Source organism: Rhinatrema bivittatum, chromosome 2 (assembly GCF_901001135.1).
Source record: "Rhinatrema bivittatum chromosome 2, aRhiBiv1.1, whole genome shotgun sequence".
Taxonomy (NCBI): Eukaryota; Metazoa; Chordata; class Amphibia; order Gymnophiona; family Rhinatrematidae; genus Rhinatrema; species Rhinatrema bivittatum.
Window position 1 is genome coordinate 738,028,534 of NC_042616.1, and position 27,208 is coordinate 738,055,741.

The window sequence follows — 27,208 nt, forward strand, 5'->3', positions numbered from 1 at the left end:
TGCAGCTCCCTGCTTCTCATAAGAAAACTGCTTCAGGTCTGCGGGTTTACGCTTGGTAGCCATCGTGCCTCGGGACTCGGAGGGTCACACTTGCCTGCACGGGTAAAATCGCCGGGTTTTGGAGCCGAAATCAGCTAAAGAATAGGTCGTTTGGCGGTAGGGAGCACGGAGCCGAGCCGTCACGCGTCCACCCTCATTCGCTGCGAACAGCGCACCCCCCCCCCCCCCCATTTTTCCTAAGCTTTTTAATAGCTGGTCTATTTTCTGTGTTTCAACTTAACCCCAGAACAGAATGTCTAGAATGATAAAATTAAAGGCATGGTTTATCAAAGGATTTCCCATTGAAGCATTTGATGAATAGGGTTCTGTTCATAGCAACAGTATTTTATGTTAAAAAACATCATCTCCAATTCCTGTGAATCAAGAAGCTTAGTATCATTTGAATTTTAAAATTTATTATAACTTTACCTTGTTTTATAATTCATTTGGAAAACACTACAATGCCACGATAAAACATCAGCTCCTACTTTCAACATGCTTTGATATAGGATTACAAAGCCATTACTAGACTACATCAAATATGAACAAAGAAGAATAAATTAATGATTTATACCTTGCAAGCACGATGCTTTGGCTAGCATAAGCATTCTCCCCCACCCAATGATTAACAGGTTTTTCAACAAAACATTTACTCTAAGGTCCAAATTAGACAAAATCCTCTGGCTGAAGATGATGCTTTATGCTCATAAAGATCCTAAATACTAATTTGGAATGGGGTGAGGCTCCCCAGGGGTCAGTTTTCTAAGAGCCAAAAGTTTGCTATGGATGCAAATAAGCTCTGTAGCAAACTTTTGCATGTGATTTTGTTACTGACCTATCCCTAAAACCTCACTGAAGAATACCATAGTAAATGACGGCAGACAAGGACCAAAACGGCCTATACAATCTGCATAGGGTTGCAAATGCCCTCTGTGCAGGTTATCCCCTGCATTCTTTCAGCATGCTAGTTTTCTACAAACTCAAAATTAATGAGCTGCTTTGCAGGATATTGCACTACAGTAGCTTATTATTTGGAATTTAAATAAAATTTTGAGCATAGCAGATTGCGTTCAAAATTGTACTACTTTGAACTTGAAAATTTACGAAAACTTGCACAAATGAGGCTTCATGCAATAAAACACGAATTTTGGAGCTTCTGTATATTTCTGCACACACAGACTGTGAAATTTTCTGCAATTTAATACAATCTAAGTCACAAGCCCATCACAGGAATGTCTCTGGAGCCTCACCTTTTTGCCAGCTAAATTTGCCTGCTTTGTGGATTTAGGTTGGTAAATTTAGTCAGGGAGGAAAATTTTCTAAAAAACCCAGAAGTTTAAGCCTGCTAACTCCCGAAGTTAGCCAGTTACACCTTCTCAAAATTAACCCCCTAGATGTAAAAAATAACATGTATGATCAAAGGGTTTTGTCTGGATCCTGGCCCTTAGAATTCAGAACTGCTTTACATTACCATACTTCTACAAAGTTGCTATACTTACACAGTATTTACGTAATATGCTCAAGTGAAACATAACTAAATCACTGAACAGATATTAACAACTCTTTAGACAACAAAAATTCAGTTTGGTTGCAATCTCTTTATGTGCCTAAAACAAGTGCTGAAACATATACACATCTGAAAATGTCACAAAGCAATAGCACAAATACAGAAGTCAGGCAAGCCATGTTGCAAATGGTAATCTTGGGGTTTTTTTTCTTCATCATGAATTGGGGTAAGAAGTAGCAACTCAATTATAAATCCTGAATATCAAGTTTACACAATTTTTCTTCTTTAATACATTTACGTCATTCATTACACTACAGTCGCCTTTAATATTTTGTTTGTTGAATTTCAGAGAAAGCTGGTTTTCAACTAAACATAGTGCAAATTAAATATTTGGTGCAAATAAAAAGAGAACATAAAGTTCAATTGTTTCTTTCTTTATTGAGTATTCTTTAAGTGCTTTTTAGTTTCAATCTGAAATAGAAACTTTGGAACAAGAAACAGGATGCTTTTTAATGGAGAGTTTGGGCTTTCTTGTTAAGGTTGAAGGACATGCGACGAAGAGAATGTAAAGTCATTAGGCAGCAGCCACGAAGCATAGTGCCAATATTATAAACTGGATCGATTGCTCCTCGCTGGGTACTGAAGGCCCACATGACAGTTGGCACAATGGGCACTGCTACAGCGAGAAGATCTACAAGAAAACTGTTGCTCCAGTATCTCTTCACTGAGCCTGCCTGGGAGATCTTGATATCATCTCTGAATCTTTCATCAAGTGAGATTTCAAAGTCGAGTTCCTTCATTGCACGGTTTTCACCGACTCGGTGATCAATCTTTGTACATGAAGATGCCACTGGAGAGTAAAGTATGGCAGAGTTGGGATCATTTGGAGTTAAGTCTAACATTAGTGCAGGGGCAGATTCAGTGAAGCACTCAACATGAAATCCGCTAGATACCCACAGCCCAGATGATGCGCCCAAAAAATTATCATGGGATTTGAAAATCTTGAGAAGGAGGTTTTCAACATCTAAATTGTATGGGACCACATCAGTCTGAATGGCTTGTTCTGTTAAAAGCATTTCTTCTGCAGGAGCATCTGTTGATTTTTCATCAGGAGCTTTCCCAAGTATCTTTCTGTCATGTTTTAAATGCACAGCAGCAGAATGAAGTACAGCCAAGTTTCCAGATTCATCTGTGGTAGTCAGTAGGAAATCATCAAATAAATCTGTTCCATTTGCCATGCCATCACTCTTTAACAGGCCTTTGTCAAACACGTCCTCTGCAGCTTGGTCTTCCATAACTAGTTCCTCTGACATTTTCCCATCCATTATGCTTTCAGGTAATGTATTAACTGGGGATCCACACAAATAGTCCAAACACTGTTCATCCCGTAGAACACCATTCTGAGCCCGCTCCATACTCTGGAGCAAAGATTCCAATTTCTTGTTTTGAATATTAATGTCTATAAAATACTTCTGAATCCCTTTGTCTTTCTCAGCCAAGCTATTTTTCATGGTTTCAATAACCTGTTTGAGTTGCTTGATCTCCTTTCTTGCTTCTTTCAAGGCCAGCTGTGCTTCAACACGATGACACTCCTCCTCAATCCAGTCATCTCTCATGCGAGCCAACTGAGTTTTGAGTTCTTCTATTTCTGTTTCCCTGCATTAAAAAGATAACCATAAATGTTCCAGCCTTTTCCCTTTTACATCAATTAAAGTTTTAACAACATTTCTTGCACGAGACAAAAACATTCAACACAATTTTAAAAAACCCGCACTATTCTAAAGACTCAGTGTTATTCCATGACACTGAATGTAACACAGTATTATCTTAAATAATTTTTTTTTAAAAAAGCACCCACCCTAACTCATTCAAAGAAATACTGCTGCTTTCCTCTTAAAGGTAGTGCCTTATATATACCACTTCTGACCTGTCTTCAAGAAAATCAGTTTAGGTAGCTACCCTTCTCTCTACTGTTTATAAATTATTACAAATGAGGTCCACATTCAAAAAAAATGTGTCCAGCTAAGTTTGGAACTTAGCCACACAAACCTAGGGGTTAAATATCTCCTCCCTCTGACCAGGTTAGTTTTAAACAGGTTAAATCCTTACCTGGCTATAACTCAGCCAGATTAAAAAAAAAAGTGGCTTGGGGGCTCTTCTGGGGACATAAACTTAGCCAGGTATGTCTGGTCACGGTGGAGAGCAGGTCTAAAGTTATCTGTGTTCATTCACCTAGTTAACTTTAAATCTAACTGGCTTTATCCACTGCCTCAGGTACAAACTTAGAGGTCATTTACTAATCTGTGGTATTTTCCCCCATGGGGGCTTCCAAAGTTGTGGTACTGGAAATTGTGCAGTTTTTTCCTCAACAGATACATTCTGCAGGGAAAAATACTATGGGGAAAAGCAAGTTTGCTCCTGGTAAACAGAGTTTTTTGTAGATAGCAGGATAAACTAGCCATTACATGTGGGTGACATCATTCAGCAGCACTGAACGGACTAGTCTCTCCTAGCTCTACTGGGCATGTCTGGGAGTTCCCACATGGGCACTGACTCGTGAAGCTCCTCAGACTATATCACAGCTTCATCTAGCAAAGAAGTTGGTATTCCATGTCTAAGTCATCCTGCTATTTAAAGCAAAAAACGTTGAGCAAACTTGCCTTTTTCTGTTGATAAGTATGCAGAATTAAACCATTACATGTGGGGAATCTCAAGCTGAAGGTTGCAGCGGAGCGATTGCCGAACAAGCAACCCAGACCCCACTGTGGAGAGTAGACTACTGCAAAAACAGGTTACGCAAAATTGCTTGTCCGAATTTACTGTCGGTGCAAAAGGGCTAGATAGGCAGCACTTTTCAGGTATGCCGCATAAACTGGGCAGCAGCATAAGCACAATCTCAAGACAAAATTATCCACATAAAAGCTCTGTGGCAATGAACCACAGATTCAACAGTATCTAGCCCTTCGGGCCAAAACGTGCCAGCCTGTGCTTCTTTATTACGTTGCCACCTGGTGTCATTTAGAGATATAGCATGGCTGAGATTCTCTGCATGCTGTAGAGCTCTTTTTTTCTGATTGGTTATTGTTTGAATGTTTCTGAGTTCATTATTGGTTTCATCCTGTTTTGCTATGTCTCTTTGCCTGTGATCTCTTGCTTTTTCCTATTGCTCCCTTTCCCCAAGGAATGCCTAAGACAGTTTATTTCCTGTCAGTTACAAAAGGCTCTTGGTGAGCTAACATCTTTTCCTGAGTCCTGCTCTCAGGCTTCTTAGAGTATAACTTTTCCACCTATTTATTCCTATCCCACTATTTCTTCTACTACAGTTGCAGTTTTTTCCCTTCTGACTACTGGATTTCCAGAAATTTAACAGCTGAACTGGGCAAAGCTGCCTATGCAGCTTCTCTTGATACCCTGACATCTCCAGTGAGTTTCAACTGTTCAGCTTTCTAATAAATGTTATTTGGTATTCAAGAATTGAGTTTTCTGGGATCTGAAGCTGGGAAAGGAAAAAAGGTTTAACTGATTGTTTAGCATTTCAAGCAAAGGCATATGACGAATGAAAACAGTACACTGCCGCAACCAGCTCCCTGCATTGGAAAGCATTTGCACAGTGTGTCAGCTAAACCCTGACTTTGTTCATTTATGGAGGAATTCAGCCACTGCAATGGATGGGAGCTTCTTTAGGAATACTAACAACTTTTGACTGCATGGTTGCAATAGCAGACTGCAAGATCCCACATAATGCCATTATTGAAGGAGTAGATTAATTTAACTGGGCAACCAACTTTTAATCGGACTAAGTGGTTTTGTACACTTTAAACCGGGGGTGGTGAACTCCAGTCCTCGAGGGCCACAAACAGGCCTGGTCTTCAGGATAACCACAATGAATATGCATGAGATAGTTTTGCATACATTGGAGGCAGAGCATGCAGATCTATCTCATGTATATTCATTGTGGATATCCTGAAAACCTGGCCAGTTTGTGGCCCTTGAGGACCGGAGTTTGCCACCTGTGCTTTAAACTCTCAGTATTGAGAGTTTTGGATATATTCTATGCCATTATTTTTGTCTTGTTCTGTGTTTGTATGTTGTGCACACTTTTGATATAATAAGATTATTTAGGTTCATGCCTGATGCAAGCAATTTGCCAAAACATGGCTATGTTGGCTGTTTGTTAGTATCTCTTATTTGTCTTTGTTCATTATCTATTTACAAATTATTTTATTTTATATTGATATTAAAATCATATTTGATTTAAGTGATGATTTAGCAGTCTGGAATATTAGTGTTCATTTTTCATTTAAATAGTCCATTTGATTTTTAGTTTTACATTTCTTGTTTTCTCATTTTTGGCGACCACTCACGTTGTTTTTGTCCTTTGTAACATCCACATCTCTGTCTTCTCTCTGAATTTATCACCCCCACTGCTTGACACATCAGTGATCCTTTTTCTCTTTGAAGCTCACAACTACGGAAGCCTGTGGGCATCATTAACTATAGCAAAGGCTTTCAATACCATCTTGAAAGCACCATAGGTAATACAGACCAGCTTTCAATACCATCTTAAAAGCACCATAGGTAATACAGACCAACTTTCAATACCATCTTAAAAGCACCATAGGTAATACGGACCAGCTTTCAATACCATCTTAAAAGCATCATAGGTAATACAGACCAGTTGCTTTTGTCACACCTCACCAGTCTCCAATAGATATGTTGAGGAATGCCACCTGTTTCTCTTAAGGGAAAAACTGGATGAATTCCCAGGCCCCTTTCAATGCATTATATTTATTTGGTAGGATGCTGTGAAAGACTAGAGCATAGCATTCTAATAATGTTTCTGGAAAAAATCCAAGATCTGAGAATCCCATTTAGATGGAAATGGACATACTAAACAAAGCCTAGGAGATCGCCAACCCTGGAGTGAAGAATTATGAGGCCTAACAGTCATCTCCTTGGGCATCCCAATCAGTCCATGATGAGGGGCAGGAGAAGCTTTCCCCTCCAAATCTTCTCAGCTTTGAGATGGTGATGAAACAGTTTTCAATGCTGAATCTTCATTTGCATTCTAGTACTTAGAGGTGGATCTCTCGATGCATCAAGAAGTGTTCATGTCCCCAGAATTTGAATTCTGAATATGCCAAGGGTGAAACTCGTCAATCCTTATGTCCAACTCCATCTTGAAGAGGGTGGATGATAATATTGGTATAAGAATAGAAACAGAACTGAAATCCTACAAGCACTGGAGACCAATGGTGCATTCATCTCCAGGCACGATGGTTTGGATGGTATGGCAACCCTTACACCTCCATTCTCATGGAGATATGAGGTGAAAATAAACACCAAAGCTTTGGAATCTGGGCTTGAATCTGGCCCTCTCAGTTTCTGTTCTAAAGTGTCCAGAGTCTTATCTAGGTTCAAGTGTGGGGAAACAAGACTTATCTCAGTTGTTGGGCCTATCCTCTGATTGAGGAGCCAAAGAGGTTGAGGGCTCCTTCAGCACACCCTTGAAAGTAGTGCTTAGCATGGTTTCTTGTCTGTGTGTAACAAGCACTGCACTAGCTCTCATAGGCTTTGGGCGTACCTTCACACCGGTCCGTTTACACTTCATGCACTTGTGTAACTCCAAAATAAAACACAGGGAATCAGATATTCAAACGCCAGACAAGATTTATCCAGCTATCTAGCAGCTGTTCAATATCTGGTTATGTTCAGTGGCCACTAGACAGCCAGATAAGTCACTTATCCAGCCATCTGATGAGCCAGCTAACTTGGAAGTGGGCAGTGTACAGATCATGATGGCGCTACTTACCGGATTACTTATCCAGCTAAGTAGCGATTTTGAGATAAGTTAACCTGCTAAGTCTAGACCTGCTATTGAGCTCTTCTAGCCTTAGCTGAGTAATGCTTATCTGGCTAAGTAGCATTTCTTTGTGGATATTTAGCGGCATAGCCATGCCGCTAAATATCCTTGTAACTTAGCCGGATAAGTTATTTCTGGCTAAGTTACTTAACTGGTCTGCCTTTAAATATCTACCTCAGGATTACTCCAGTTGAGTCCAATCATCTTGTTTATTTGCTTGCTCATATTTAACACAACCCACGGTGATTTCAGCTAGGAGGTAGTTGTTCACAGTTCAATTTAATTCCAAATAGCTGATGCACCAAAATAGGTTAATTCTGTCTGATGATATTTTATTTTCCAACATCAAGCACTGTGCTCATATAATCTGAGATCTAAACAGTGGATTAATGCAACCCCATGGTACTCACTAAAAAGATGGTTTGATCCATGCCTCAACAAGAGAAGTCCAATTACATTTGTTGGCATAGACCTCCCGGGAGCTTACAATTGCTCTATAGGGAGTTGGGTCCTCTAAAGCTGCATGCTGGAGAGAGACATCTTGTCTGTTTCAAAACTTTCCAAAGAGTGATTCAACTGAAGTTGCAGCATGCTCAGTTAAAACATACAAAACATTATCGACCTCAGAAGTTGCGCTAGAATATAATTTCAGTTAATAACCATGGGTAAAATATGCCTCAAACCTTTGGTGCTAGCTTCATAGAGTTGGACCTTTCATTCTTGGCAAGACAAACCTGCAGCTTGACCTTCCAGGCTCAAACCTCTTAGGGCGACAGCCATGTGCAGATACTGCAGCCCAAGGTGGTATGCCCTTGCACCAAACTCATGATCAGCGATGGACATCTTCTGTCTGCACTTGGGATAGAACTTGAAGTCACTTGTCTGCTTCTCTGACATAGTGAGAAAAATTGATGCAGCAAATTCAAATGAAGAAGAAACTGTTTTGAAGATCAATGTGTAGCTCTTGTCCCAGTCAGCTCTTGGGCAAGGCCCCCATGACCTCCTGGGATTCCCACACAGAAGAGAAAAGAAATTCTTTTCAAGGCCTTTAGGGCTTTGCGCTCTCTCTGAACTCTTCTGCATGCCAGTTCAGTTGCGGCAGCAAAAATCACCAGGCTGTCACTCAGAGCTGTTGTTCAACTTAAGTCTTTACCGGCACCCATGAGCAAGTAAACCAAGTCCAGAAAAAAGTTTAGCACACCACAGAACTATGCACCAGTACTTGTAAAACAAGTCCAAAGTCCAAAAAACAAATTCAGTCTCCTCACTTTTGCCACACCTTTCCCAAACAGACAAGATTTTAGGGGTCCTCTGAGATCTTCTCCCTGGGTCCCCTGAGTATCTTTTGGGTAAGAAGCTCTTCTTCTCTGTTTCTTCCTCTCTCACATCTTTCTCTCACTTGAGCCTCAGTCAGCAACTCTTGGATTTTCTCAGGGAGGCAGTTTCTTCCTGAAACCTCCCCAAGTATGCTCATCCACTACGCTCTGAAGAATTCCCCTCTTTCAGGGGCTCCTCAGCCTTGGATTTTTTTTTTCACAAAATACTTTTTTTCAGAACACACTGGAATCCCAGGACTTCACCCTCCTGAACTCCTCTCTCCTTCCCAGGTCCCAGACACCTTCCCTGAGCAGCAGCACTTCTTTCCTTCTTCTCCTCAAACCTTGCCGCTGGTACCGCTCTGTGAAGAGGTGACAGCCCTTAGAACTCTAGCTCCTGGCAGCCTTCTCCTGGGTCCAGCCCCCTGACTGCAGCACATGGGTGCAGCAGTTTTATACTAACTCACAACCCCTTCCTCCCTAACATACTGACACTACACTGGCATCTGACATACTGTAAGGGCTGAAGCCCTTTGTAAGAGGCAGAACTTCTATTAAGATGAATGGAGAACTGGAAAAGGTTTGCCCCAACAGATTTCTGCATGCCTGCAATGACGGATGGAAATAAATTCTGCAAGCTGGTTAGCAGAATGACTAAAAAAAGTGAAGAAAACTTAGATAAGTGTCAAAAACCTGCCAAGGAGATTGAGGGTTTTATTTTCCTACTGCAACAGAAGGACCATGGATAAATATCAGACATATCTGGCAGACGAAAATGAGCTGAGGGGTGAAGCAGAGTCATGAAGAACCTCCAGTGCAAATGTGGTAAAGGCCTTTAAACCTTTCAAGAAAGCTCTGGAACAAATGTCTGTTTATCACCGAGCATTGTTATAGGAGTCACTTGTGGAACTAGATGAACCTGCTTGTCTTTCAAGAACATCTTCTTCTCTTCCCCAATCCCACCTATTTTGTATTTCTCTCTCTCTTTGGTATTGTGTCACCAAGCCTCCAATACTCCATGCCTACAACCTTCTTGCCTATTCTTTATTTTCCTCCCTACACTAAACAATAGTGAGAGAGACAGGTACTAGCAAAAGGGAGAAGGCAGGACCAATACCCTCTGCAGAAAGAAGGGGCAGCTGGGCAGAAAGAAATCTCTTTTCTGCTTCTATTAGCTGTCTGGTCTCTGTCACATTCGGCAGCTACTGCTCTCCATTGTTACAAAGGATGAATTTCAGATTTCTTGGAGGACGGTAGGTCCCTCCTCCTATCAGCCCATAGGGCTTTGTGCTTATGATCCCTTTGCAACCAGCACTTATGCTAAACCATCAGACCATACCATTTCAGTAAAGGTACTTTTGACTAAGATCAAATGTAAGATCGGAGTTATGAGCGGAGGACAATCTTTTCTTATCCTTCTGGCCAAGACTGAGAACCTGTAATCATATGGGACTGGGGATGGGGACTGCTACAAAATCCTTCTGGTGACCCTGATCAAACTGGACGGATTAAACATGCCATTAAACAAAAAACTAGTGCTTCTCAGAGCTTACTGTTTCAGAATGACTGCTGTACCCTAAACTGCTTACTATGTTTATGTTGATAATCATTTGATGAACTGAAACAATGTCAGTGGAATTGCAGGTTGTGGGGAGGATAATGCTGTCTTGCCTTGCCTCGGGAACACTGTCTGGAAAAATTTCAGCTCTGCAATTATGCTGCAGCAAGAGAGAAACTCTACTATCCTGCAAGCTAACCGACTGCATGAGATCAGCAGATATATAAAAACCAACAGACCCTGTAACCGAGTAGGTCATAAATGGCACTGATAGTGCTAGGAAGTGAGGCCAAGATGCTCTCGGAACAGGAACAACGGATTATGGATTGCTTCTACAGTGTTTATCATTTAAAAAAATATATCATGTGGCAATTTGTAATCCAAAGGGCAATGCTGAATTTATGAAACTTAACTGCGGTTTTAGTACAGGACAGGACATACCTTTCTTGAAGTCTATTCTCGGAGTCTTTCAATTTTGTTTTCAGATGTCTTATTGTAACCTCTTTCTGCTGCAGTGGGGTCAAATACTGCTCTGGAGATGGTGGTTTAATGCCATGGTTTTCTCCACAAGAGGCATATCTTATGTTGCGTCTGAATCAACAAAACAATACATTTTCATGTGCTCTAATTGGATTGTGTGTGGTTATTTCAGATCAAACACATGATTTTCAGGGACAAGAAAAATCTTCCTTTAAAATATTGAGCAGTTTTATAATTTAGCAGGCGCTACTTCAAATATTTCCGTGTTACACGTAGTCTTCTGTAGGTTGACTGCAAGTGCGCGGGCATCCATACACGTGCACGTGGGTATGCAAGCGAACGTACGCTAGAATTTTAAATCATGCATGCATTTACGCATGTACAATTTATAATATGCCTACTGTATATATGTATGCTCCTAATTTTAAGCGGTTACTCAAGCAAACGTATTTCGCATATCTTCCTTAGGACTTTGTTGGCTTTAACGTGTACAAGGAAGCAGATTTTAACACATGCTCATATGAAGGCCATTCCCAGTTTTATCCATTAGTCCATCAGTTTGCCCGATGCGTCTCAAGGTCATCTACACTACTCTGGTTCTTCAGCCTGCACGCCCCACAGTTTTTCCCCTCACCCAGTCGATTTAAGCCTAAACAGAGCAGAAGTATACATTCACGGCTAACTGCCCTCCGCACATTGCGGCAGCCAGTTTTAAAATATGCCTTTATGTGCGCAATTGTTGGCCTCGTCTCTATTTTGTTTTTGCTGGTGCACGTGCATATACGTGCATAATTACCGGTTTTTCAAATACGCATCACTCATGCATGGCTCAGATACTCACGTATATGGGCCTTTTAACGCAAGCAACGCACTAAAAGAGGATAACTTTCAAAGCTATTTGCATTACTGCATGTGCACAAGTAAATGGAGATGTGGAGATTTATCCTAGTATTTTATAAACTGCGTAGTAGAAGCTGCACAGTTTATAAAATGCTGTGTACTTATGCTCCGAAAGAATGCATGTATATTTTAGATGTTTCCAATGCAATGGATGTGCTTACTTTTCCTTCCTATTTTAAAAACACATGTGCATATATTTTAGGTGCATAAAAATATATAATATATGTGTGGAAAAAGAGGTAATTTATAACGTATGTGCGTATACCATTTGAAAATACTTTCTTGTGTGCATACTAGAAATGACCAGTTTGCCAATACCGCCACCAGTTTAACCAGTCTGCCTCCAGTTCTGCAAAACCCTCAGCACTTCACCCTGAACCCTTAGCAGTTCCCAAGACCTCCCACCCAAAAACTGCAGACAATAGATGAGTCCAATTTCAACTGCACGAGTCATTTAGCAGGTGTAAAATTGTGCACACAAATTAAGATGATTTATATGCAAATATCTCTTAAACAGCAACCTCTGTGTGTACCTTCTGACCATGCCCCAGAATGCCTCTAGAACGCAGCTTTATTGTGCTGGTAAATGTGCACATGAAACTGAAAGTATGTGCATACTTTAGATGTTTATAAAACAGCATATAAGTGAATACAGGTTACTTACGCATATATATGCTAATTTTCCACATGTAAACCCTTTGAAATTTACTTGTAAGCCTTAGCCATTCTGTCTGCTCAAGCATGCATATGGCTGGTCCATACTCAGACCATGGGTTTCACTAATTACACCTATTACTATGATCACATCATTTTAAACTGACATACACCAGAATATTTTTTATTGAAATTAATAAACAGCTTTTTTTTAATGGGAGCAGTGGCAAAAGATTATTATAGAAATGACACATCATCAAGAAAGAGGTAGTGAAATATTCGACCAATAAATCAATATGGAGATTTCAGGATTTTCATTTCAGAAGAGTAAAAGTACGGTTAAGTTTGTCAAATTATATTACAGTGTGCAATGACAAGAGCAAATAGTCAAGAAGGAATCTGTCTTTCCATCACGGTAACATAGGGGTTGATGGTTAACTGGCTAAAATGATGGCCCTCTAACAGGCTAAATTTGGGAGGTTAAAATCACAAGCCACCCAAATTTAGTTGGGAGATAGCAGAGTTGCTTATTTGTAACAGGTGTTCTCCGAGGACAGTAAGTTGTTAGTCCTCACACATGGGTGACATCATCAGATGGAGCCCCGAGACAGAAAACTTATGAAAAAATTTCTAGAACTTTGACATGGCCACATTGAGCATGCCCAGCATGCCCTATACCACGCGTTCACGCGGGGTCCCTCTTCAGTCTTATAACATAACCAAAAAATAGGAGAAACCCAACTCCACAGGTTGTCCTCGGAGTATATCTGTTACAGGTAAGCAAATCTGCTTTCTCCAAAGATAAGCAGGATGGTAGCCCTCACATATGGGTGAATCCCTAGGTACAGGCTGTCCCCCAACGAAAAAAGGAGACCAAGAAACACCCAAACCAGGTGCCAATGGGCACAACAACAATGGTGCTGTTGGTAACAGAGGGAGAGTCAGTTTGAACCCAAATAAAGGGCCCTAGGCAGGAGAGAGTTGGATTCTACACCTCAAACAGATTCCGAAGGACACATTGGTGAAATCTACTATTGTGTCAGCCATCCCTAACCAAGCAATAGTGAGATATGAATGAGTGGAGAGAACTCCATGTCACAGGCTTGTAGTTGTCCTCCATGGGGACTGCTTGCAAGTGGGCCACTAACGCTGCCATGCCTTGGACAGAATGAGCCTTGACATGGCCCTTAAGATGCAGTCCCACCCAGGCATAACAGAATGAGATGCAATCTGCTAGCCAATTTGATAGGGTCTGTTTGGCAATGACAATACCCAACCCATTTATTTCATAAGAACATAAGAAATTGCCATGCTGGGTCAGACCAAGGGTCCATCAAGCCCAGCATCCTGTTTCCAACAGAGGCCAAACCAGACCACAAGAACCTGGCAATTACTCAAACACTAAGAAGATCCCATGCTACTGATGCAATTAATAGCAGTGGCTATTAGCTAAATAAATTTGATTAATAGCTGTTAATGGACTTCTCCTCCAAGAACTTATCCAAACCTTTTTTGAACCCAGCTACACTAACTGCTCTAACCACATCCTCTGGCAACAAATTCCAGAGCTTTATTGTTCGTTGAGTGAAAAAGAATTTTCTCCGATTAGTCTTAAATGTGCTACTTTCTAACTTCATGGAATGCCCCCTAATCATTCTATTATTCGAAAGTGTAAATAACCGATTCACATCTACTTGTTCAAGACCTCTCATGACCTTAAAGACCTCTATCATATCCCCCCTCAGCCATCTCTTCTCCAAGCTGAACAGCCCTAACCTCTTCAGCCTTTCCTCAGTTTGTTCTATACCATCCTAGCATTCTGTAGGACAATACTCTCTACCCAATCGTTTCTACAGGTATGTGTTAGAAGAACTATGTGGAGGTTGGGAAGGGAATAAAAGACTGGTCCATGTCCTCATAGGGGAGCTGTTCCATCCCCTTTATCATTTTGGTTGCCCTTCTCTGTACTTTCTCCATCGCAACTATATCTTTTTTGAAATGTGGCGACCAGAATTGTACACAGTATTCCAGGTGCAGTCTCACCATGGAGCAATATAGAGGCATTATGACATTTTCCGTTTTATTAACCATTCCTTTACTAATAATTCCTAACATTCTGTTTGCTTTTTTGACTGCTGCAGCACACTGAGCCGATGATTTTAAACAACTGAAAGAGGATGGCCTCCACCATCAACCATACAAACCCTGCGAAGGTAAGGTCCTCAGGTGGGGATTTTCTTCACTCCTCTGGAGGAGTTGGGTCTGAAGGGAGACCACTGGAGGCATCATCAGAGACTGCCATTGAGTTATCCCCCTAGAGATAATAAGGCTCCTCATCATCTGTGTCACTGACTGGGGATGGGGCCCTGGGAGTTCAGCCTTTGTCCAGCGGTGTAGGCACTGATGGCACTGAATGGGGGACCGTAGGTCATGGTGGCTCAGTCGGTCTGAGGGGAGCTTTTTCCTCAGAGGAACCGGTCATGACCACTGAATCGGCAGGGGGAGGTTATGGTGCCCTGCCAGGCATTGGCACCATCCTGGGAACCAACTCCAGCTGGGTTGGTAAGACACCAATGAGCACAAGTAGAGATTTCAGCAGCGGCTCCAAGATGGATGGTGCCAGCGCTGTCAGTGCCGTGGCAATGCTCCACATCGCCCTCTATAAAGCCAACTGCACATGCCTCTCAAGCTCCTTCTTGAACATTGCCAATGCCAAAACTGACCTGCAGGGAGGAGGCATGACCAGATCCTCTTTGGAACTAAGAGGAGTATCGGTGGCTGCACCAGGACCAATGCAGTCTGTGACGCACCCCTGGCATCGATGGAGGACTGGCTATCCTCGCAGCTTGAGCTGGTGCATCCTCGTGCCTGGCACCGTGCATCAATGGGGACTGGTGTTGGCTTCCCTTGGTACTTGGTAGTTCTTCCCCGGTGCCAAGGCCAAAGATTAGAAACCAGACATCCTTGGCCTGGATGAGCTCGATGATGGTTGGTCTCCAACACCCCTATCAGCTGATGGCACCAATGGAACCGACAGCCCCACTGATGTAGATGGCTTGGTGTCAACTGGTGCAGTCCGTGGTCCCTTGATGGCGATGCCTCTGATGCCGATGCCTCGGACTTCTCCGACCAGAAGAGGCATTCCATCTTGTTGAGTCGAAGTTGACGTCCCTTAGGAGTCATCTGGGTGCACCTGCAGCAACCCCAGCCATCATGCGATGCCCCCAGGCAGAGGATACATTCATCATGGGGGTCTGTGATCGACATGGTCATTGGGCACCGAAGACATTGCATAAACCCAGACGGGACAAAAGAAAAGTGATGCTAAATCAAACTCAATGGCGATGGCCGTCGATGACCGGTCGGCACTGACCAAACTGCCACCCTGGGGGATCGACACGAAGGGAAACTTACCAGAAAAATGTTGAAAACCCTAACAAAGACGCTAAACGAAGAACAGAGAGGAACTTGGCATCAATCGCTGGAGACAGCACACAAAGAAACATGAAAAAGTGCAAGAAACATTTTCCCAAAATAGGCCAAAAACACGAGACTCATTGACTGCGATGATGCAGTTCTGCGGAAAAAGAGACTGAAGAGAGACCCCGGGTGGTTGCATGGTATAGGGCATGCAGGGCATGCTGGACAATGTAGCCAAGTCAAATTTCTAGAAACTTTGATATAAGTTTTCCGTGTCGGGGTTCCATCTGATGATATTACCCATGTGCGAGGAATACCATCCTGCTTGTCCTCAGAGAAAAAAAGAGACCGAACTTGGGGCGTTCCTGGGACAGGCTTTCAAATTAATTGGTTACCACTATATTCTGCACTAACCTGCTACATTTAACTGGGTAACAATGCCACACAAATAGGAGGCCTACTCAGTGTTTGAGCAGGTGGATGTAGCCAAATATTCAGCCACACAATTAGCTGGGTAAGTGTGGCTGAATATCTGTTCAAAGGTAAAAGGGCAAAAGGATTCCCTTATCTGACCTCTTTTGCGGGTTTTTGAAAATTGATCCTATAGTAATATGGCAGTTACTTCATTTTCAAAGAAAAAGAAAATTAAAATTAAAAATAAAGGTCTCTATAGATACCATGACAGAAGCAGATCAGCAGGTCCAACCTGCCTGCAATTATTCCTGTCCACATTGCTAAGGATATAGCCCAGCTGCCAGTCATAGTGACCTTATCCAAAACAGTTTTTGTTTACTTTTTTCATTGCACTCCATCCTCCTGGGTAACTAAGCATGCAAGATCCTCTTTTTGGCTTACATCCAGCAACCCTCCCCTCCCTTTTCCAACCACATGATCTCACAATACTCCAAACAACCACCAATACCAGCCTGGCTACGAACCAAAAATTCTAGCCTCTTAGTTCCCTGCAGCCTTTGTGACTGGATCCCTGTTGCAACTAACCCACTGCACCAATCAACATGAGGAATGAGTAGCCTACCAGAAAAACCCAACTAGGGGAGTGCTTGTATTTCTGCTAGGTCTTTTATTCTGTTCTGGTTTTATATTTTTTTGTTTGTGGTTTATTTCAATTAAATGTGTTTATTAGAAACAAAATAAACAATATGAATGAAAAAAACCCCCAAAAGATAAAACAAAATAGAACTCTCCACTGAAAAATCCAAGCACCTCAAAAATTAAAATATTCAAGGCTCCCTGATCTGCTCCCACTCCTTTGGATGTCTCTTGTGGGACCAGAAGGAATCCACAGTTGCTCCTACCCTGCTGAATCAGTATTTCAAAATGCTGCTGGTCAGCACTGAGAATGGCGCCATTTTATTGTATGTACATACTATAAAATGCACTGCTCTCAGGAATAGCTGGATAGTGCCAAAATACTAATCCAGTGGGGCAGGAAGGACTGGGGATTGCTCCTGCCCTATTTGGACTTTAAAGGCCCACAATGGAGTAAAAAGCATCCGGTGGTGGTGGGAGGTGTGCCTTGAATTTTTTACGTTTTTGCAGCAGGGTACTTGGCCAGAGCTGATGGCTGCTCTGTGAGGAAAACAAAACAAAATGAATTGAAGACACAGAAAATGTTGTTAAAATGTCCTGAATTATTTCAAATGGAAGCACATTCCTAATTATCCTGCCAGACAGACCCAGCTAATTAATTCTATCATCACAGTTGCTGATGATAAATGAGGAAGCAGAGGTATTAAATGAGAAAAAGAGCTGCAAAACATTTACCTCAAAGTTGGACTGGTATCGCTCCCTTTGTACGAACCAGAGTTACTGCTACTTGCTGAAGAAGCTCCATAGTTCTCGTGAGCGCTAACGGGGCTCAAATGATTTCTGCAGAGCACTGACAAAAGATCTTTTTCACGTGAATTCGGTGGACTACTTCCAGTCTTGTGAGACGATCCTGAATTAATCCTTCCATGAGAGCCACGGCTGAGACAAAAGAGAGAAAAACATATCAAGAAAAGCAAAAGGTGCAGCTGCTAAGCTACAGGGCTTTTCTATAACACACTTACTAAATGCAAATGGATAGTGAACCCTAAATGCAATCTCAGAAAAGAAAGAGGCAAAACACTGTTCAAAACTTTCTTACCTTATATTGCTTTCAACTTTCTTTTTTTTTTCCAAAACAACACATTCACAATTTTTTTGCCTACTCGCTATGTTAATTATACATTATGGGGTAGATTTTAAAAGAAGCGTGCGCATGCACACATGGACGCACCAATTTTATAACATGCGCACCGGATTTTATAATTTTATAATATTATAAAATATTATATTTTAGAATATTACGTGCGGCGATGCAATCGGGCCTCCCCAGGTTCCTACCCCCTGCCTAATCTTCCTTCCCTTTCCTCTATCTACCTGACCCCTACCCCCGGCCTCCGTCCCGCCCTGCTCAGACCACGCCCCCCCAGCCCGCCTCATTTTCAGGGCCAGGCACTTGTGCTCGTATTGGCCGTTAAGCGCATGGCCGGGCCCTTTTGAAAATGCGCGCAGTGTGAGCAGGGCCCAGCCACACACACAACTGCTGGTATTTGCGTGCATGGCCCTTTTAAAATCCGGGCTCATGTGCTCAAAAAAGACATCTGTTCTCTTAACTAACAAGAAGATATGTGAAAATCTCTGTAAATGGTTACAACATCTGTTATAGAAAATTATGTGTAATAGTGCATCATAGAAACAGTTTATCCCTATTGGAGATTAGGCACAAAATGGAGTCCTGGTGATCACATGAACTATCAAATAGCGAAGCAACTTTAAAAATACTCAACATCAAAATGTGTTTTCATCTCCCTGAGATTGTGATTCAACTGAACTGGCCTGGAGGAAATATAAAGAAGAAATGATTCTAAGTGCACGGGGCATTAAGGATACATATAAAGTGTTAGCTGGGGGGGGGGTCACTGGATGCTCCATTTGTGACACAAATTTGAATTAAATTGGAAAAACAGTTTAACAGTTATGGGGAGGGTGTGTATGTAGTGGGGGTGGGGGGATATATACACAGACAATGAACTTATGAGGCCAGTTTCACTACAGGAAACCAGACTAAAAAAATGAATCATGTGTTAAATGAATTGGAAGATATATGCTGGATAATCATTATTGGATTTTTACAGGCAAGACAAGACAAACACTCCTCTAATTTTTACATCTGTCTACCTGAGTGAAGTTATGTTTATTTATTTACAGATATTTTTTATACCGCCTATAACAGAAGAACTCTGCTACATGGTTTACAACAAAATAAAATACAAATAAAATAGTCAAATTTCAAAACAAAGTACAAAGCATAATCAGGACACATCACACGATAAACATCATGACATCTAACTATCAGGCCAATACAGTACAGTGCGCTCCGGTGGAGCGCACTGTTAGTCCAGGTTTGGCTGCGCGTTTGACGCGCTAGCTTTACCCCTTATATAGTAAGGGGTAATAGCGCGTCGAAAACGTGCGGCCAACCCCCCCAAAACTAATAGCGCCCACAACATGCAAATGCATGTTGATGGCCCTATTATTATTAGTTATTATTATTAGTTATTCCCGCGCGATCCAGAAAGCAAAATGTGCAGCAAAGCCGCACATTTTACTTTCAAAAATTAACGCCTGCCCAAAGGCTGGCGTTAATTTCTGCCGGTGCCGGGGAAGTGTACAGAAAAGCAGAAAAAACTGCTTTTCTGTACACCCTCCTACTTAATATCATAGCGATATTAAGTTGGAGGCCCCAAAATTTTAAAAAATTTAAAATTAAAAAAAAAAAAATTAAAATCGGCCCGCGGGTCAGAAGACAGACGCTCAGTTATGCCGGCATCCATTTTCCGAACCCGTGGCTGTCAGCGGGTTTGAGAACCGACGCCGGCAAAATTGAGCGTCGGCTGTCAAACCCGCTGACAGCCACCGCTCCTGTCAAAAAAGAGGCGCTAGTGTCCCTAGCGCCTCTTTTTACTGTGGGCCCTCATTTACATACTAAATCGCGCGCACAGGAGAGTGGCCTGTGCGCGTGTCGGGAGAGCGGGCGCTCGCCTCGGAGCGCCGGCTCTCCCGCGGGTTTTACTGTATCGGCCTGTTTGGGAGAAAGCCAGCTGAAAACAGTGCACATTCCATTGTTCCCTAAAAGTCTTTACCCTACACGTCTTTTCTTTCATTCTCTGAATCTTAACAGACCAGCACTCCTAAATCAACTCCTAGACTTTGGGCATCACTGGTTATCCAGAGAAAGCTCGATTTGCAAAGATTTGTTCTGTTTGTTATTGTTTGATTTGTTTTATGCAGAAGTGGATGATAAAGAATACTAACCAAAAGCTTCCCTACCAAAATGAGATGGTAGAAAGAAAAGCATAAAAAATGACCAGCTCTTCATTAAAACCCTCTAAAACATTACCGTACATAAGATATAGGAGAAAAGCTGAGCCAACTTTTGAGTGTTAATCTAGCTGCATGTTTGGGTTCTCCTATGCCTGAGGTCATGGGTTTGTTGCTAGAGGGCAGATTATAGGAGCTAGGGACCTTGCTCTGTGCTTGCAGCATGCGAAGTAATGGAAAGTGGGGGAGGAGTGGAACAGCACAACAATAATGACTGCAACGTGGCAGATGCATAGGTGCTCCTGCTCCCCCCCCTTCTGCTGTGTTGAGTCCCTTCAGCTCATTCCATATCCCCAACTTAACTTAGCATGTAATACATGTAAGTGTTTAGGTCAACACAACTTTCATAACATTATCAATAGAACATTTTCAAACTTTCTCACAATCCCTTTTTATGCTTTGGTCACAGATAAAATGCCTTCTGGATGTGGGGTTCACAACCCCTCTTTTAGACTCTGGCCTGGGGAGCCAGGGTAAACTACCTGACTCCCAGGTGGCTTCCGGGGACTATTCTGCCCTACTAGAGATGCCCACTTGGAACTAGGAATTTCTCCCACTAGTGAACTGGCAGGTTAACTGACCATCCCTCCTGGATCCGAGTTTGCCTGGTCCTTTCAAGATAGTTCCTTCTTCTCCTGCCATTGGTGCAGTACTCTTAGATCTGGATCTGCCCTCTCTGCAGAAGCTATGTACTTTTCAGATGGAAGGAGGTTGCAATTTCTTCTAGGCCCGATTCTCCCCTGATCAGCACAACAGTGGCTGCAAAGTGGCAAGGGCATATCTGCTCCTTCCCAGGTTTACAATACATCATCAATTTTCCCATATAGATTCTTAAAGCAACCAAACAGATCTGATACTCAGGTTTTCCACAATGAATGCTCATGATATGTGTTTGTATACAACTGGTCTAATAATCACGTTCATTTGCATGTTTTGTTACACAATGAATAGCAGACATGCCTTAAGGACTATAATTGAGAATTACTAACAGGTCTGTAGCGGGTGGATTCCTAAATTATACTAAGTCAACCATCATGATTTTAGAATATCCAAACTCTAAAATTCCAACTTTTTAAGAAGCAAGCCTGCAAACATCAACTCTTGAGATGCTTTGAATGAAATGGGTCCTTTTGACAGCAGATCACGCTGATCTGGCAGAAAAAAAAAAAACTTGTCCTCTTCTAGATATATGATTTCTGGAATCTCTGGGGTCTCACTGATGCCACTAAAACTTTTATCTTTTCTTCAAGGCTGGGAAAGGAAGTAGTGCTGATCAATGGATTTCCCTTTACTCCCTCCCTTCCTCACTGCTAATGATCCCCTGTGTTTATCCCATGAATTCCTGAATTTCAGTGCAACTCTGGTTCAATTTGTTCCATACCATCCTAGCATTCTGTAGGACAATACTGTCTACCCAATCGTTTCTGCAGGTATGTGTTAGAAGAACTATGTGGAGGTTGTGCAAATTTTGGCTTTGCAATAATCAACCCAAAGATGTGCTGAACATTCTTGAAAAATTGTATAGTTTTGTTTTGCAGCTTTCAGCTGTGCCAGCTGCATAAAAAGGACAGCAGCAGTGGCTTCCGAGAAGGTCTTATAGTGGTACATCTACAGTTTACAACTGAAAAAGTCCAATGATGTGAAGAAAGAACTACACTGAAACCAGGTTTGAGGACTGTGGTCTATTTTTAAGAAGAAAAATCTTGGATTTGTTTTAAACTGGTGACAGCAAGGATTCCAGGCTTACTTGCGAGAAAATGAAGATCTCTTGCTTCCAGCTGCAGCAGACATATGGATTTCAGGGGCAGAAATACTTCCCGTACTGCTCGATGAGCTAAAATCAGCTTCACTCCCTGCAAAGCAAACATGATTATTAATCATCAAAAAATAACCATCTAAATATTTATGTGTGTTACAAATGTAAATATTTGTCATGGCCATTCTCTTCATACCCACTACAGAAACCTTCCAAAACAAAAACGTTTTAATCTCATACTCTATGATATGTCTATCAAAGAAACAAAAAAAGACATGTGTGTCCTACATTTTTGCTTATTTTCATTATTCCTTCAGAAACACACATATTCTGATTTTGTAGAACAAAGGACAGCACATTTATTTATCCCCATTTTGCTCCAGTGTTTTCCCAACTGAAACAATGGGACATTTTTATTGCTAACTCTGATGCAATTTTTGCACTAGAGCAAATCTTGGATACACCTGAACCCCAACAGAACATATTTGTGAGAAAATCATGTTAGCCTTCTAGTAGATTTGAACACATGAGAGTCCATCAAGCATAGTGAGAAAATTCAAGAAAGCATGCGATAAGCAAAGAGGAATGATCCTTATTTGATCCTCAAAGAAGGGAAAAGGAAAAGTCAGAGATCAATGAAGGATTTGTGGGGTTGAAGCAAGAAGTGTCTTGGGAAGACTGGATAAGCCTTGCAGTCCTTATCTATCGACATATTGAGAAATTACTACTTACCTGATAATTTCCTTTTCTTTAGTACAGACAGATGAATTTAGAACCAGTGGGTTATGCACCTCTACCAGCAGATGGAGACAGAGCAAAGCTGACATCACAGTATATATATCCCTGCAGTGACATCAGCCTGCTAGTATTCTCTGCAAAAGTCAACCGTGGACAGACTAGTGAAAAACGTGATTAATAATAGATAACCATTCCAGTACTCAGCCAACAGGAAACACTGAGCTCAGATAAAGAATGTAATAACACTAGTCTAGGGACTGGATTAACATTTACCAGTAACCCCTGGAACACGCAGGAGAACCATAGCACAATCATTCAGCAGCCAAGGGCAGGAAGCTGGATTCATCTGTCTGTCCTAAAGAAAAGGAAATTATCAGGGAACTAGACATGTCTTAGAGTCCAGACAGATGAATCCAGAACCAGTGGGATATACCCAAGCTACTTCTGAATAGGGCAGGAGGCTGCCCATGCTCCAGTCAAAACCGGACATGCAAAGTCTGCATCTCCCGGGCCTGCACATCCAGATGATAATACCTGGAAAAGGTGTGTGTAAAGAGGACCAAGTTGCAGCTCAGCAAGTGTCAACGGGAGACAGCAAATTCACTTCTGCCCATGACACTGCCTTAACCCTAGTGGAATGAGCCTTAACCTGACTAGGCAACAGCTGTTCAGCATCCACATACACGGCAGTGACTACCTCCTTAATCCAGCGATCTACTGTAGCCCGTGAAGCCGGCTTGTCCTGTTTATTTCCACCGCGGAGGTCAAACAGGCGATCCGTGTTCCTGAGAGATCTAGAAACCTTCAGATAGCTCACGATTTGTCTCTTAACATCCATGGGTTGCAAAGGGCAATATTCCTCCGCATCCCTCTCCCTATCCAGAGATGGCAGGGAAATGGACTGATTCACGTGAAAATCCGAGACCACTTTTATCAAAAAAGAAGGAACAGTCCTTAGCTGTATCGCACCTGGAGTCACTCGAAGGGACATCTCCCAGCATGTCAAAGCCTGCAGCTTGGATATTCTACGCGCAGAACAAATCGCCACCGATTTTAAGGTCAGTAACTGCAAGAAAAAGATACGCATTGGTCGAAACGTAGGGCCTGCTAAGAAATCCAAAACTAGATTAATACTCCACAAGGGCACCGGAACTGCAAGGGAGGATGAAGATGTTTCACTCCTTTCAAGAAACGGGCCACATCTGGATGAGCCGACAAGGGTTCATCATCCACCTAACACCTAAAACAGACAACAGCCACTACATGTACCTTTAAGGAACTAAGGGCCAAACCATTCTGCAAAAATTCCAAAATGAGCGGGATCTTGACGAACGAAGAAGAGCCCCGTGATCTTCACACCAAGCCTCACTCGACAAACCTGCATGTAGGCTAAGGAAATGGAGAACTTTCTTGCTCATAGCAAGGTGGCAATCACTGCAGTAGAATAGCCATGCTTCATCAAGCGAGCCATCTCAAGGGCCATATTGTAAGACAAAATCAAGTTGGATCTTCATGAAGAATAGGCCCCTGCCACAATAGATCCCTGTGTGCCGGAAACCGGATGGGGGAGTCTACTACGCGTCATCACAGATCTGCATACCATGGTCTTCTGGGCCAAAATGATGCCACCAGAAGCACCATCCCCCTGTGACCCTCGATCTTCTGGATCACTCTGCCCAACATGGGCTGTGGGGAAAAGCAAACAGCAGCTTGTCCTCCAGCCATTCCTGCACAAGAGCATTGATGCCCAATGACTTTGGATCTCTCCTGCGACTGAAGAATCGAGCAACCTTTGCATTGCGAGAAGTTGCCAGCTGGTCCAGAAACGGAAGGCCCCAGTGATCCACTATTAGCTGAAACGTCTCGTATGACAATACCCATTCTCCTGGGTCCAGAATCTTCCTGCTGAGAAAGCCTGCTCTTACATTGTCTTTTCCTGCAATGTACGAGGCTGAGATCTCCTAAAGATGCACTTCTGCCCATTCCATAAGTTGGTCTATTTCCTGCAACATTTGCTGTCTCTTGGATCCTCCCTGATGATTGATGTAGGCCACTGTCCGACATTATCCAGACTGCTCGACCCTGCAACCTGTCACTGCATGCTAGCTGGACCACCCGGGCTTCTAGCCGATTGATGTTCCAGAGAGACTCTTCTGCACTCCAGCGCCCTTGTGCTGTCAGTTCCTGACCATGAATTTCCCAACTCTGGAAGCTTGCAGCCAGTCCAGTGATTTTAGGGAAACCCTCTTTCTTAGATGATCCACTTCTAAACACCACTGTAGTTGAGAGCAGACCTCCATTGGCAGGTGGAGCTGAATCGAATAGTCCCGAGACTGACTCCAATGACACAGCAGGGAGCGCTAAAGAGGATGCATATGCGCCCTTGCCCATGGCATCACTTCCAGGGTCGCCGCCATCAAGCCGAGCATCTGTAGATAGGCCCACACTGTTGGACGGATTGTGTTTACCAACAGAGGCATTTGCACCAACAACCTCTGAATACGACTCTCCAGCAAGAAAACCCTGCCCTGCTTCATGTTGAACAGAACACCGAAATACTCTAGCGATTGAGATGGCTGAAGACTGCTCTTGGCCAGGTTCACCACACAACCGAGCTCCTGAAACAAGGAGATCATCTTGTATGACACTAGGAGGCTCTCTTCCAGAGACTTGGCTTGAATCAGCCAGTCGTTCAAGTATGGGTTTACTAGAATCCCATCCTTCCTCAACTCTGCTGCCACCACCACCATAACCTTGGAAAAAGTTCTGGCCATGGTGGCCAGACCAAAAGGTAGTGCTTGAAACTGATAATGATGCCCCAAAACCACGAATTGCAGAAAACGTTGGTGCTCTAATTTCATGGGAATGTGCAGGTTGCCATAGACAGATCCAAGAAGGTCAGAAACTCTTCCGACTGCACGGCCATTATCACGGAGCGCAAGGTTTCCATGCGAAAATGAGTCACCTGCAAATGACAGCTGACCCCTTTGAGATCCAGGATGGGACAAAAGGAGTCCTCCTTCTTGGGAACAATGAAATAAATGGAATATTGGCCCATATTTTCTTGAGCCATGGGCACTGAATCACAGTTCTCAGACTGAGGATGTACAATGTACACTCCACTGCCTGCTTCTTCTGCGGGGAGTGGCAAGGAAACACCATGAACATGTCCCGAGGAACACTGCAAAACTCCAGTGCATATCCATCTAGTATCAACTTCAAGCCCCACTAATCTGGCGTGATCCCGACCTCTGATAAGAGAGAGAGGCAACCCCCTATCTCCTGTTCCCGGGAGTGGGTTGGCACGCCTTCATTGGGAGGCATGGGGGGGAGGCGGGGGGAGGGGGCTCCACTACCCAAGCCTGCGCCTCATCTGGGCTGTGGGCTGTCTGGGACGAACAGACTGAGACCTACCGAAAAGTCGATTCTCTAAAAGGCCGTTCCTCTGTAGGGTTGAAAACACTTGGATCCCCTAGCACATCCTCTCATGATAAAGAAACGTGGTGTCTGCTTCTTATCCTCCAGAAACTGAGGAACCGGGGACTTGCCCCACTTATTGGCCATTTTCTCCAACTCACTTCCAAACAAGAGCGAGCCTTTAAAGGGCAACTTCATAAGGTTAGCCTTGGAGGTCACATCGGCCAGACAATTTCTCAGCCATAACTGATACCTGGCTATTATTACCGAAGCCACTCCTCTGGCTGAGGTGCGGATCAAATCGCAGCCTGCATCTGCCAAAAAGGCGGCTGCTGGTTCCATCACTGCCCTGGAATTCACACCAGATTCATCGACTTTCTCAGGGAGAAGTAAACAGAAGCTGTCTGAAGAGTCATTGCCATTACTTCAAATGCTTGATAAGGATGGCTTCAATCCTTCTATTGTGCGCATCCGTCTATCATGTGCATTCATGGGGATAGTTTTCTGCTTGGTGACACGTCCACTTTCAGAAAACGCAACCAATCTCTTGCCACTGGATCCAGGCCTTCCAAAATTCATCCCCCTTTGAAATTAGCCTCTGGGGCTCCCCACTCAAGATTAATCAATTCTTGAATGGCTGTCACAACAGGGAAAAAAACAAGAGGCTTTATGCAAAGAAATCAAAATATAATTTTTTTTTTTGGCTCAACCACTGATTCAGCCCCAGGGACTCCCAGCATCTTTATTGTTTGGGAAATCAGAGCCGGTAACTCATCTCTATGAAAGAACTGCAACATAGTCCTATACAGGTCCAATCCCGGAGCAGTTTCCCCTTCCTCCAGGGAGTAAGGATTGGCTTCATCATTCGTGCCATCCGAGTTTCTATCAGGAAGACTGGCTGCCGAACTAGGTGTACTTCAATGCTTTACTGCAACATTCGGCGTGTGGGAGGTCACCACCTGTGACTCTGACCTGTTGATTGATCGGGGCAGAAGACTGTGCCTGAAGAAAGGATTATAATCCTTGAAAAGATTCCACCCAAGAAAAGGCAGAAGGATCCATTCCAAATCCAGGAGGCACCTGTCCTGGGCCCACTGAACTACTTTCCCCCACTGACGAACCAGTTAAGGGA

The 27,208-nt window shown here is 42.9% G+C and overlaps 1 protein-coding gene across 4 annotated transcripts in view; it reads right to left on the minus strand.

Annotated features, from left to right (window-relative positions):
• Nucleotides 1–435: 435 nt before the first annotated feature.
• Nucleotides 436–27,208, minus strand: part of SYBU (syntabulin) — a 112,120-nt gene continuing 85,347 nt past the window's right edge. For 3 of the 4 annotated variants that reach the window (XM_029591911.1, XM_029591912.1, XM_029591910.1), the window contains 4 exons: nucleotides 21,913–22,018; nucleotides 17,523–17,726; nucleotides 10,725–10,874; nucleotides 436–3,202 (listed from right to left, as the gene is read on the minus strand). In XM_029591911.1, the coding sequence (XP_029447771.1) occupies nucleotides 2,056–3,202; nucleotides 10,725–10,874; nucleotides 17,523–17,726; nucleotides 21,913–22,018 (1,607 nt within the window). In that variant the 3' untranslated portion in view covers nucleotides 436–2,055. The remainder of the gene's footprint in view (nucleotides 3,203–10,724; nucleotides 10,875–17,522; nucleotides 17,727–21,912; nucleotides 22,019–27,208) is intronic. The other variant, XM_029591913.1, reaches the window with a different exon arrangement.